The sequence below is a fragment of the Myotis davidii genome, unplaced genomic scaffold, assembly GCF_000327345.1.
Source record: "Myotis davidii unplaced genomic scaffold, ASM32734v1 scaffold663, whole genome shotgun sequence".
In the NCBI taxonomy this organism is placed as follows: Eukaryota; Metazoa; Chordata; class Mammalia; order Chiroptera; family Vespertilionidae; genus Myotis; species Myotis davidii.
This window is the reverse complement of record NW_006295816.1, coordinates 7,153,065-7,166,513: the sequence shown is the minus strand read 5'-3', so window position 1 is coordinate 7,166,513 and position 13,449 is coordinate 7,153,065. Positions and strand designations below refer to the sequence as shown.

The 13,449-nt window shown below is 44.7% G+C and overlaps 2 protein-coding genes across 3 annotated transcripts in view; both read left to right on the top strand.

Moving 5' to 3' along the window:
- Positions 1-2,920, top strand: part of RPL14 (ribosomal protein L14) — a 3,345-nt gene extending 425 nt beyond the window's left edge. Inside the window, exons 2-6 of the mRNA XM_006770534.2 lie at positions 175-276; positions 909-1,003; positions 2,149-2,248; positions 2,335-2,388; positions 2,581-2,920. Of these exons, the coding sequence (XP_006770597.2) occupies positions 175-276; positions 909-1,003; positions 2,149-2,248; positions 2,335-2,388; positions 2,581-2,868 (639 nt within the window). The 3' untranslated portion in view covers positions 2,869-2,920. The remainder of the gene's footprint in view (positions 1-174; positions 277-908; positions 1,004-2,148; positions 2,249-2,334; positions 2,389-2,580) is intronic.
- Positions 2,921-6,648: 3,728 nt separating this feature from the next.
- On the top strand, positions 6,649-10,737 carry ZNF620 (zinc finger protein 620). Of its 2 annotated transcripts, XM_015568401.1 has the most exons (3): positions 6,649-7,674; positions 8,336-9,094; positions 10,066-10,737. In XM_015568401.1, the coding sequence occupies exons 1-3, from the start codon at positions 7,527-7,529 to the stop codon at positions 10,077-10,079; spliced, it is 921 nt and encodes a 306-aa protein (XP_015423887.1). In that variant the 5' UTR covers positions 6,649-7,526; the 3' UTR covers positions 10,080-10,737. The 2 variants fall into 2 exon arrangements, with proteins under 2 accessions (XP_015423887.1, XP_015423886.1); XM_015568400.1 differs by lacking the exon at positions 10,066-10,737 and having other exon boundaries at positions 8,336-9,421.
- Positions 10,738-13,449: the final 2,712 nt, after the last annotated feature.

The following is a 13,449-nucleotide window of genomic DNA, read 5'->3' as shown; positions in this document are numbered from 1 at the left end:
CTTTTGCCGCCGTCCCCGCCTCTGCGAATTTGTTATCCAGGTCGACCCGTGGCACTTGGGGTGGGTGTTTCCCTCTACGGTCTTTTTCGCTGCACTGAGCCTCTTTGCCTGTAAACTGCAGGACCTTGTAAATGTGGAGAGATTTTAATGAGTTTACCTTTCCTCCCATTTTAGGTGTTCAGGCGCTTCGTGGAGGTTGGCCGGGTGGCCTACGTCTCCTTCGGGCCTCATGCCGGGAAGCTGGTCGCGATCGTAGATGTTATCGATCAGAACAGGGTAAGTGTAAGGAAAGAGTCACAACTTCCCACGGCAGTGGGTGATGCGCTGTAATGACCCCAGCGGCCCCGGAGGCAGGAGGGCTGTGGTTGGGCGATGGTGGTATTTTAGTTTGGGGAAAGCAGGCAGGGCGCTGTAGGGGTTTTCAGGCACAGATTTGAGTTGGCCAGTGCTACTGGGTTTGGGTATTGTCTCTGCCGCTTACACTAGCCAGCACCTTTAACTATGGCTAAAACATTGGTGAAGGTTAAATGAGTTACTGTATATGTATAAAGTGAGTTTAGAATAAGCCAGGCATGTAGGATTGAGAACCACAAACTTAAGGGATTGACCAGAGGCTGTGAATGAATATTAAGTTGTTTGTTGGGAATGTAAAGATTGAAGACTTAGAATTGTCAAGTAAATTACATGTAGTTAGGTAATAGGCTGAACTACTACTAAGAATCGTTTTGTTTTGTTTTTTATGTAGTTAGGTAATAGGCTGAACTACTACTAATAATCGTTTTGTGTTTTTTTTTTCAAAAAAAAGCATTTAAATAGTAGGGCTTGGATTTTGAAAGGACATGTTAGGCAGACTATCCTTTTGAATGCTGTTAGATTTTGCACTGAGGTCTTGATCTTATGTATTCTAGGCTTTGGTTGATGGACCTTGCACTCGAGTAAGGAGACAGGCTATGCCTTTCAAATGCATGCAGCTCACTGACTTCATCCTTAAGTTCCCACACAGGTAAAAACCCACCTCCCAGCTTTGCTTATGCTAAAGCAGCAGTGGCCAACCTTTCGGACCTCATGGGCCACCAATGGTCCGTGGACCACCGGTTGGCGACCACTGTGCTAGAGAACATTTTCTTGGTTTATTTAAAAAAAAAGTTTTTGTTATCTTACTAGTTTTCCCTTGAGAATATAGTGAACAGTTTTGAAGAATGGAAGCAATTCAGAAGAAGAATTTCCAGTGTAGTGGGCGGGCACTGTTTCCCTTTAAATGTGCTGTGATCTTTTCGTTCTCTGGCTTTGCCTGTGTGCAGATTTGCCGTCCTCTTTTGTTTGTACCTCTCTCAGGATTTACACAGCAAAGACCTTTTTAGGAATTCTGGTTTCCTTTTTATATTTTAATCACTTTTAGCTCCAAAACAAAAATACGAGTTCTTGTCTCTTCCAATACTCGTTATCCTTAGTTGAATGTTTCCTATGTGTCAGAAGTATTTAACAGCCCTAGCTAGTTTTGCTCAGTGGTAAGAGTGTCGGCCTGCTGGTGGAAGGGTCTTGGGTTCAATTCCCAGTCAAGTGTATGGACCTGAGTTGCGTGCTGTACCCCTGACCCCAGTAGGGGCAAGTATGGGAGGTAACCACATCGGTGTTTCTCTACTGCCACCCCTCCCCTCCAGTCTCTCTTTTTAAAAAATCAATGGAAAAAATGTCCTCGGGTGAGGATTTTTTAAAAAAGTAACATGCATTATTTTGTGACAGTTACTTAAAAGGAATTGAGAAAATCATTAATTCTTTCTTGACATGCTTGATGTAGACTATGGATGATAACTGCTGTGTAGCTGTACAGTTATCCAGCTGCACTGACAGCTGTAGTGGGACACCTGTAACTACTAGTTTACTTTTGAAGTGTACTGGGTTTTACTGGGTTTATTGTGTGTTTGAGGTTATAAGACATCCAAAGATGGGGTGCGCCGGGTGTTATTTGTTCTCTAGAGACAACTAGAGCTAGAAGTACAACAAATGGGAAGGGTACTTTCGGGATCATTTTGCTTGTGCTTTTTAACCTGAGGGGGTATCAGTTCTGCTTTTCAGAGGGCGAAAAGCTGCCCTTGGGTTTGTGTTGCTTCAAAGCTGATTTCTTCATCTAGTCTTGGTTCTTTCTAGTGCCCGCCAGAAGTATGTTCGACAAGCCTGGGAGAAGGCAGATATCAATACAAAATGGGCAGCCACAAGATGGGCCAAGAAGATTGAAGCCAGAGAAAAGGTAATAACTTAGAGTCATTTGAATTCTGACCTTTTTTGGAGGGTTGGAAGGTGGTATAAGAGAGTTTTGTGTTTTGTTTTTTATAGAAAGCCAAGATGACAGATTTTGATCGTTACAAAGTGATGAAGGCAAAGAAAATGGTAAGTTTTTAAAATTAGTACAGGATTATGTTTTAACCCTAAACTTATTTATATGGTTTGCCCATGCTTAAGTAGAGCAAAGTTGATTATATGAGGGCCTAAGACATTAGGGTTTTCTCTTAAACATATATACATATATGACAATAGTCTCTGTATGCATGTTGTAAATATACATACATTGGCATTTTTCAGAGGAACCGAATAATCAAGCTTGAAGTTAAGAAGCTTCAAAAGGCAGCTCTTCTGAAAGCTTCTCCCAAAAAAGCACCTGCTGCTAAAGGTGCCGCTGCAGCTGCAGCAGCTGCTGCAAAGGTTCCAGCAAAAAAGGTCACCGCTGCAGGCAAGAAGGCTCCAGCCCAGAAGGTTCCCGCCCAGAAACCTGCAGGCCAGAAGGCAGCGCCTCCAAAAGCTCAAAAGGGTCCGAAAGCCCCAGCCCAGAAAGCACCTGCTGCTCCCAAGGCATCTGGCAAGAAAGCATGAGAACATGAGGGGCTACTATAAACGTATAATAAAGATTCTTTTTAACACACTGGCCCATCTGCTTGCTGTGGGTGAAGGTCTGCTGCGGGGCAGGGATTGCGAAGGATATTGATAGTAGGAAGGTTGATGTCATTGTTAGAAAATCAGTTCCTTGTCTCATTCTGCCTGCTTTCAGGTAGTTTAAAGCCATCACACTAAGTGGTAACGAGTTAATGTTCTCATGGGAAATGATGATGAGAACATCAGGTGATTTTTCTAGTACAAATATATTTTCCATATAAACATAAAATTCTAGCAGCTTTGGATGCTTGAGGGTTTAAATAAGATACATTCTAAGTTCGGTTGCCTATCATTTCTAACCAAAAGCTGATTTCCTGAACCTGACTGAGAAATGGACAAAATCATTTTGGCTTGGTATTAATAGTCAAGTGATAATAGTGTAATAGCTTCTGTGATAAAGGAAATGCAGTCAGTTTTGGGTTACCTGGCCTGTGTGAGGGTTCAGGAGTTGTCTAGAGAATTAAAATTAGACCCCCTTTTTTTGTGTGTGCCACAGAATTTAGTCATGTGTGCCATGAGATGGAAAAGGTTGAAAATCACTGGTCTAAACCAACTAAGTGGTGGTAGTGCTACTTAGGCCTAAGTAAGCCCCATCTTACTGGTTTCTTGGTTTTACTGCTCTTGGGTTCATTTTCAGGTTTTCAGTTACTGCATCCTCTAGTGTTCCTGTTAGGCTTCCTGAATGATAGACTCGGCTTACTTGTCTGTATTGTTTTGTCCTCATGAACTATTTCTTACAGCATTTCTCATAGTGAATGCATGGGCTTTATACTCCACAGCAACCAGTGCAATTCTGACACTTGACTACCAAGAGGTTTAGAGGTCTGCTCCACTTCAGATGCAATCACAAGTCCCAGGCCTTCTGAGTAACCAGCTATAGATTGGACTGCCTCCTGAGGCTTGATAATTGACAGGGACAGCTCATCATAGAACTCCTTCCTGTTAACAGTTTATTAGAAAGGTTAAAATTTAACAGCCCTTCCCACTTCCAAGGCTCCCACTGCGGGCGGGCTGGTGCAGCCACAGCCACAGCACCCAGGCAGCTCTGGCACACGGAGCAATGATCCCCTCGGTTCCTGGCAGAGCAGCCCGTAGGGGCAAACGCCAGAGAACGCTGGGTAAATCGGGATTGTAACTCGACGTCCCCGGAGGATGGCCCTGCAGGACCCGAGCCTGGGGCTGGCAACTTTCTGCGAGAAAGTAGGGACAGTGGTCTCTGCGGCTGGGATAGGGAAACATAGAGATGAGCTGCTTCCCAGGTTTCTAGAGAGGAAACGGTGCACGCACTTCCGGCTGGGCCGGAACCTAGGACCTAGGTCTGTTCCCACCACGCTGCGCCTGCGCCGTGCGGGTTGGCCCTCAGGGCAAGTCGGGGCTCGCCTCCCGGCGGCTAACAGGTTTGTTTCCCGGGCGGAGTGCAGAGTGTCTAATAAGCTCTGCCTTTGGGGTGAGGAGATGGCGGAAGGAATGGGGCCCGAGGCGGAGAGAGCACATTCACAGGTGCGAGGCAGCGTTAATTTTACCCGTGCCTCCTTATTGCTCCTCAGTCTCACCGCTAGAACCTCGAGGGCGGCATGGGCCAGGCCACGTGGCACCGGGTGAGCCGGCATCCTCTCGGCCTCTGTGGATCCCCGTCCTTCTGATGTGTCAATGTCAGAAGCGTTCAGACCTCTTAGGAGTTTACTCAAGCCAAACTGATGGCAATTGACAGGAAGCAGAACCTCAACAGATTGAGAAGATGCTCTGGAAAATGGTAGTTTTGCATCTTATTTTATACATTACAGCCAAAAGAGAAGGCGTAAGTGGGCTACTTGAAATCCAAAATCATGGGTGATAGATTACTGAGGCAGCAGAAAGCAAGGGGTGTGTGTGTGTGGGGGGGGGGATCGGATAAAAAGTAAAGTGATAGACACTTCTTTTACGCAGGTGGGTACAAGCTAAGGTCTACGTTTAACATGAGAATAACTATGAGGGGATCTGTTGTCTCTACTGGTGCCCGCTCTTTGAGGAGTCCAGAAAAAGAGCAATTACTTCGTTATTGCAAAGGCATGTTTTTCTGGTATGTTATCTTAGATGCAAGAAGACCAGAGACAGCCTTAATTAAGGTGAGGCTTGACCTTTGTTAGGGAAAAATGCCTTAGGCATGACTACGCCACACACTGCTTTTAGTTCAAAAGTTCTATTTTAAAACCATCCCTCTGTGGTTACTTGAGTTTGTAAGGCTGCCACGCAGGCCTCCACTGCGCTTGTCAGGTTTAGTATTCGGTCCCTTTTTGTCCACATGTCAGGAGAGTAGGTGTCAGCTCTGCATCCAGACCTTGCGTTGTCTGGGCCAGTGGCTTCCATTTGGAATCTGTCACAATTGGATGTGTTTGGAGAAGAGGACTTGAGGGGTGGAGAGATGAGAATGCCCAAACTAAGATAATTGCAATGGGAAAAAAGTGAGTATGGAGGGATTGACTGGGATAGATTTGGCATTGAGGCTGAAAAGTAGAAATTAACTGAAAAGTGGAAACTGCAACACTGCATACAGTGAAGACCCCTTTCACCCCATCCACAAGATTGTTTTCCTTGGATAACACAATTCTAAAATTATTTTGTAGATCCCATTGGATTTTCTACATAGACATGCCATCTATGAATAAAGAGTTTATTTTTTTCTTTCAAGTCTGGATGCCTTTATTTTTCTTGTCTATTTGCACTGCCTCCAGTTCAGTCTTGAGAAGTGGTGAGAGCAACTGTCATTATTGCTGCTCTTTTTGCCTTTGTCTTTTTTCTCTCTGTGTTTCATTTGGTATTGCTATGCCTTACATGCACTTCTCCCTCCCCCGCCCCAACCCGTGCAATTTCTGATTTGCCGTTAATTCCATGAAGTATATTTTTCATCTCAGACATTGGAGTTTTCATATCTAGAAGTTTGATTTGGATCTTTTAAAGAAATATATCTTGTATCTATTTAACTTTTAAACCGATGGTATACATTTATAATAACTACTGGAGGCCTAGTGCACGAAATTCGTACACTGGAGGTGGGGGGGGAGGGGGGGCTCCCTCAGCCTGGCCTGGGCCCTCTCACAGTCCAGGACTCCTTGGGGGATGTCCACCTGTCAGCTTAGTCCCGATACCTGGCCTGGGCCCTCTCAGCAGGCAGTCAGACATCCCTCTTGCAGTCTGGGAATCCTTGCTCCTTGCTGCCTGCCTGCAGCAGAGGCGGGAGAGGCTCCATCACCACTGCTGTGCTCACCAGCTTCTGGCTGAGTGGTGCTCCCCCTGTGAGAGTGCACTGACCACCAGGGGGCAGCTTCTGCGTTGAGCGTCTGCCCCCTGGTGGTCAGTGTGCATCATAGCGACCAGTCTTTTCATTGGTCCTTCTGCTATTCGGTCAATCTGCATATTAGGGGTTTATTATATAGGATTTTAATGTTCTCTGTTAGTGAATGCCAGGCATTGTTTCCTTCAGTCCTTTCAAAGGATCCTTTCCCTGGCTTTGGGTCGTCTACTTACAGCCATGCCTTGATCAATACTCTGTTAAATCTTCTAGGGGAACTGTCTGCAGGTGACTTGTATTCTTTTCCTGTTCAGCTCTTTCCTCTGCTTTTCTGTCCTATAAATTCCAGCTGTCTTGGTCCCCTCAGACTCGACCACGATCTGCCAGGCTCTGTCTCAGTTTGCCCTCCCTGCATTACAGCCTGGAAACTTCCAGCGTAGTAAGCTTGGGGAATCATGGGGCTTACCTCTTTGTTTCCCATGTCTCAGGAACGGTCTTTCATTGCTTGATAACCAGTATCTTAAAAACTGTTGGTTTATGTAATTTTGTTCAGGCAGGAGGCTAATCGGGTCATTGAATCCCTGTAGATGAGAAATGGAAGTTTTCCCTTAGCATTTTGAAAAACATTTCCCTTACTTTTGCCATGTAGTAACTCTCCAGTCTTCATGTATGTGTTGTTTTTCCTTCTCCAAAGCCTTTAGGATCTTTTTTCATGTCCTCGTTTTTCTGAGACTTCTCACTGGCGTGCCTTTGTATAGATGTTTTTCATTCATTGTCCTAAATTCTTTGTGGGCCCTCCCTCCTCCCTGGTGCTTTTAAACAGAGAGAACATTTTACCAAAATATCCTGTAGTGTGAATGATCTCCTTTTGGTTTGCCTTCCCCTCTGCCAGCAGTTAAGATTCAGCTTTCTCTGCTTTTCTAACTTAGATACCACCTATCCTTTATTTTCTGCCTTCTAACATTTTGTTAACACCTCCTCATGGACCATGATGTTACTATCACTTGAATGGAATCAAGGAGGGAGTGGAGATCAGTACAAAAGTGCTGTGTGTGGCCTGTGTTTATACAGATGCCCCTGTGCATGTGCATACGAGGCCCAGGTAGGGGGAAGGAGCCAGAGGGACCGACACGTACACAGAGCAGGGCATGGCAGATCAGCGCAGAGATCCACAGGGGATGACCACAGAGGGGTGCAGTGAGGAGGGCACTGCGGCTGAGGGCTGGCCCCTGTGGTGGGGGAGAGTGCTGGCTAGCTGTCCTGGACTATACCACCTGACCCAGTGGGCCTCTCTGCCCCTGTAATTAGGCTCCACTGCCCTCACACAGGCATGAGCAGAAACCTGTTGTTTCAGGAGCCGGTGACCTTTGAGGACGTGGCTGTGTACTTCACTCAGAATGAGTGGGACATCCTGGACCCTGTGCAGAGGGCCCTCTACAGGGAGGTGATGGAGAACTATGCAAATGTGGCTTTTGTGGGTAAGACATTTCTCCCTGTTATTGTCTGCCTCTACCTTTTCAGCATCCTGTCCTCTTTCTTCCTTAGACTTTGTGGGTCTCTAAACACCCTCATGGGCAGTTGCTCTAAAGGCTGAGCTCCCCAGAACCTACTGGGTGGGGAGAGCCCTGGGTTCCCAGGTTTTGAAGGCAGCTGTCCCTCCAGCCCTGAGAGGGGCTCTGCCTTAAGCACGGTGGGAAATGAAGGTTTCTTGGGAGCTCAGCAGAACCCCCCTTTGTGTCCCTGTCCTCCAATGAGGGAGGGATGATTCCAGGACTCTCCCCCTTCTTCTCACGTCTCGGCGGTCTTCCTCTCACCGAGGGTCTCTGTTCATCACTTCGCTCTGTCTGCCCGTTTATCCCTCCCAGTCACTTGGGGGAAAGCTCTTGGTCTTTTGCCCTAGTTAACAGTATTTTCTGTCTTCCCGGCTTGATGCTATTTATGGGAATGCTGCCGGGCCTCACCTGCCTCTCCCCCACGGAGTCTTCATTCTAGGGGGGCTCTGCTGCATGGTGATCTTTGGTGCCCTTTTCTGCACAGACTGGAAAATATCCACACACCTGCTCCTGTTTCCCCTGCAGCACAAGTCTTCCGTTTGCAACATCAGGGGCTGACGGCTGTGTTTTCTTTTTGTGATACCAGGGGGTGAGACCAGAATTGAGAGGGAAAAATCCACTCCAAAGGAACACATTGCCAAAGAATCAGAGTCCCGCAGACTGACACTGGCAGGGCTGCCAGGGAATGTTCCCCAGGACCTTGATCTTGGGAGCAGCCCAGGGCAGCAGCACAGCCACTGGGTAGTTACGAAGGCAGAGTCAGAGAGGAGAAATTCCACTGAGGTGTCATTCCAGTATCATGAGGCACAGGCTATTGAGAGCGGGGAGAAGTGTGAGAAATTAGCAACAAACATTAGCGTCAACACACAACTCGCCGCGAATCAGCCAGGTCCTGGTGGTCAGATACCTTATGAATGGAGACAATGTGACAGATACTTCAGTCAAATGGCCGGCTTCCACCAACATCAGAGGTGTCACACTGGTGAAAAGTCTTTGGGATGCAAAGAATGTGGGAAAGACTGCAGATGTAACTGCTATAACTCACTGCTTACTCGGCATCAGGCAGTTCACACTGGAAAGAAACGACTTAAACCTAAAGAGTCTGGGAAAGGCGTAAGTTCAGACACAGCCTTGATTCAGCATCAGAGAATCCACCCTGGAGAGCAGCCCTATGAGTGTAAGGAGAGCGGCAAGGCCTTCAGTAGCAGCTCCGTCGTCCTCCAGCACCTGAGGTTCCACACTGGGAAGAGACTCTATGAGTGTGAAGAGTGTGGGAAGCAGTTGAGCTCCAACACGGCCTTGACTCAGCATCAGCGCATTCACACCGGGGAGAAGCCTTTTGAATGTAAGGAGTGTGGGAAGGCATTCGTTCAGAAATTCACCCTGGTTCAGCACGAGCGAGTGCACTCTGGTGAGAGACCTTACAAGTGTAAGGTGTGTGGGAAAACCTTTAGCTGGAGTGGAAGATTCTTTCTACATAAGAAACTCCACACGCAGAAGGCATCTGTCCAGGAGGAGGACTAGCCACAGCTGGGCTCACTGCCTCTCCTGGTGTCTCTCCATCTTCATGTTTTTTGTCAGTGTCATCACTGTTCTTCCTGGACTGTGCTCATTCTTTTTAAAAAGAAATCCTCACTCAAGGACATGTGTATTGATTTGAGAGGGAGAGGGAGAGAGAAACAGCAACGTGAGAGAAACAGTGATCGGTTGCCTTCCGTATGTGCCCCAACTGGGATTTAACCCATAACCTAGTTATGTGCCCTGACTGGGAATTGAACCCACGACCTTTTGATGTATGGGACCCTGTTCCAACCAACTGAGCAACCTGGCCAGGGCTGTACTGTACTGTGCTAATTCTTAACTGTATGCCTCTGTTCCTACAGCTCTGTGTAACTGGAATGCCCACTTCTCTCCTGTCCCAGTAAGATGTTTAATTCAGACTCTTGGCTTCCCCAAATTCTCTGAGCCCTTGTTTCCCCAACATGAACTTTTTTTTTACAGTTAGGAAAGACAAAAGAACAAATCTCAAAACTTATAAACATGAAAGGAATGTAAGTTTCTAGACTGGAAGGCTATACTAAGTGCCCAGCAAGACAGATTAGAATACCAGGTTTGAAGAGATCCTAAAAAGTATCTAGAGAGAGAAAACAAAAGATCAGGGATAAAAAAATGGCATCCCATTTCTCAGTAGTAACCTTGAAAGTTAGATGACTATGGTGCATGCCTTCAAAATTCTAAGGGAAAATTTTGCCCAGAATTAAAGACATTTCAGACCCTTTAAATCTTAAGACGTTTATTTCCCATGTATCTCTCTAGATGTGCAAGATTAAACAAGGCATAAACCAGAAAGATAAAGATATATGGGCACCTATTACAATATGAATATTAGAAGTCTCCCAAACTCACCAACAGAGGGGCCTTGTCTATTGGAGCCATCTGCATCTAGGACATTCTAACAGAGTTCAGGCTTTCAGAGACCTACCTCGGGTGCAGCCCACCCACACTACTCATTACTCTGAAGTTACTCTTGACCACTCAATTGCTGTCTGTGCCTTTGCAAAAGTTGGGGTGTGTGTACTCTGAATCAGATGCAAGATGCTGTCTGTCTTAAATTTATCCATCTCATTGCTGTTCTAAGTGACTTCACAGTTGGGAACATTTCTTAGCAACTTCATCTAGTTTTTTTTTTTCCACTCAGGGAATTAGCTACCACTTTCGCAGACAGCTTGACGGCCCACTGCAGGAAGCAGAGGGTTAAGTTACAGAAACTCGATGCTAATTTCTTTATCTGTAAAATAGGGATGACAATCTACCTCATAGTTCTGTGTTGAGGATTAGCTGCATTAATACATGTAGAAGTGCTTAGCACAGTGGCTGGAGCATAATAAACAAAAATGTTATTTATGGGAACGTGATTGATATGTTTTGAGTTACGTATACACCAGTGAAACAATCACCACAAGATAATAAGCGGCCAAACCTCCCAAATTTTGCTTATGCCCCTGTAATTCTCCCTCCTGGCTCCCCATAGGTAACCACTGATGTGCTTTCTGTCACTTTGCCTTCATTTTCCTTTTCTAGGATTTTATATGAATGTTGTCACACTAGGTACTTTTCTCCGGTCCAGTGTCTTTCACTTGGAATAATTATTTTGCGGTTCACCCATGTTGCATACATCAGTGGTTCATTCCTTTTTATTTCTTTTTTTTTTAATATATTTTATTGATACAGAGAGGAAGGGAGAGAGAGATAGAGAGTCAGAAACATTGATCAGCCGCCTCCTGCACATCTCCTACTGGGGATGTGCCCGCAACCCAGGTACATGCCCTTGACCGGAATCGAACCTGGGACCTTTCAGTCCGCAGGCCGATGCTCTATCCACTGAGCCAAACCGGTTTTGGCCCTTTTTATTTCTGAGTAGTATTGTACTATGGATATATCACAGTTTGTCCACTCACCTCTTGATGGCCATTTGGGTTGTTTCTAGTTTCTGGTTGTTACATATAAAACTTCTGTGAACATTTGTGTTCAAGTGTTTGTAAATGTATATGCTTTTATTTATCCTGGTAAATGCCAGGAGTGGAATAGCCAGGTCATAGATAGGTATATTTATATTTTTAAGAATCTTCAGAATGGTTCTACAAAGTTGTGGCATTTACATTCCCACCATTGTATGAGAGTCCCACTCCTAATACATCTTTGCCTACACTTGATATTTCATTTTAATTTTAACTATTTTGATAAGTGTATAACGCTATCTTATTGAAATTTTAATTTGCATTTCCCTAATGACTAATGCTATTGTGCATATTGTCATGTGCTTACCTTCCATATGTCTTCTTTGGTAAAGTTCATATTTTCTGCCTTTGTTTTAATTGGGTTTTCTTTTTATTGATATGTGAGAGGTCTTTATACACTATTGACACAAGTCCTCTTTCATAGATGTGATTTCCAAATATTTTTTCCCTGCTTGTGGTTTGTCTTTTCATTCTCTTAACAGTAGCTTTTGAAGAGCAGATTTCAATATTGATGAGGTCCAATTTTTCAGTTCTTTTATGGGTTGTGCTTTCAGTGTCATATGTAAGAAATATTTGCCTTACCCAAGTTTATAAAGGCTTTTTTCTATTTTTCCTTCCTGTTTTTATAGTTTAAAATTTTACATTTAGATCTATCCTCTGTTGTGTACAGGGTGTGAGGTATGGACCTAAGTTCCTCCCCCCTTCCCTTTTTAAATGGATCACCTATTGTAGCACCATTTTTTGAAAGCATGGTTCCTTCTCTTCTGAATTGCCTTTGCACCATTGTCACAAATCAGTTGTCCCTGTCTGTGTGGGCCCAGCACTAGATTCTGTTTTGTTGCACTGATCTGTTTGTTTATTTTGATGCCACTAACATACTGCCTTAATTAAAGCCATGTAGTGTCAGTCATTCTACTTTGGTTTTTGCCAAAGTTGTTTAGGTCATTCTAGGTCCTTTGCATTTCCATGTGAATTTTAGAATCATTTTGTCTATTTCTACAAAACACATTCTAGGATTTTGTATTGAATCTATAGATCAGTTTTGGAATAACTGACATTGTAACCATTTAAATAGTCTTTTGACTTGTGAACATTGTAAATGTATTCATTTGTTTAGATCTTAATTTCTTTTAGCAGTGTTTTATTCATTTATTTAGATCTTAATTTCTTTTACTGTTTAGGTCTTTTATATGTTTTCTCAGACTTATGTCTAAATATTTCATATTTTTGATGCTCTAATAAATAGTAAATTACTAATTTTCATTGATGGTATACAGAAATATAATTAATTTTTGTATTTTGATCTTTTAGCCTGCAACCTTGCACAACTCACTTACTAGTTCTAGTGACATTTGTAGATTCCATTGGCTTTTGTAACATTGACAAAGCCTTTTACGTCTTTTCCAATTTTTGGTGCATTTTCTTTTTCTTGACTTATTGCTTGGGCTAGTGGCCGGGGATAGTGTGTTTTTCTGTTCCAGACTTTAATTTGATCCATGAGTAGATTCCTTGACAGCTGCAAAGACTAACATTTCCCATCTCTCCTGATTCACCTTGCCATGTAGCTGCCTCTGGGTCAGTGCTTCCTGCACTCTGTCCCTCTGGTGAAACTGTTCTGGGAAAGAACAGGACTAAGTCATTTAATGTAGGGCATGTCCTGTACACACAGGATGCCTGGCAACCTTAGTCACCATTATTTTGGTTGTTAAATGAATCTGCTCCAAAGGTCCCCCACAGGCCTAGGTCCTAGGAAGGAGGGGGCAGGTGGAAACAGAGACATAGAAACATAGGACGGACTGACAAATTTCAGAGGGAAGATGGGTGGGTAAGTGGGTAGAGATTAAGCAAAGAACTTACATGCATAACCCATGGACACAGACAATAGTGTGGTGAAGGCCTGGGAGGAAGTGGAGGGGGTTAATGGGGAAAAAAAGGGTGACACTGTATTACTTCCATCAATAGTTAAATTTAAAAATAAAAAGGCAGGTGGGAACCATGGTTTTCCTAAGGGCTGCTCAGCCTAGGACCCAAGCAGGATCCTTGGCTTAAGCCCCTAAGAGATGACAAACAGGAGCCATCCCCCCAACACCTGCACAGCCCAGGTGACCCACGGGAGTAACGGCGGCCGACAGCCGGTGGGGCAGTCCGTCACCTGCGGCCCCACTGGGCCTAGAGGCCGAGG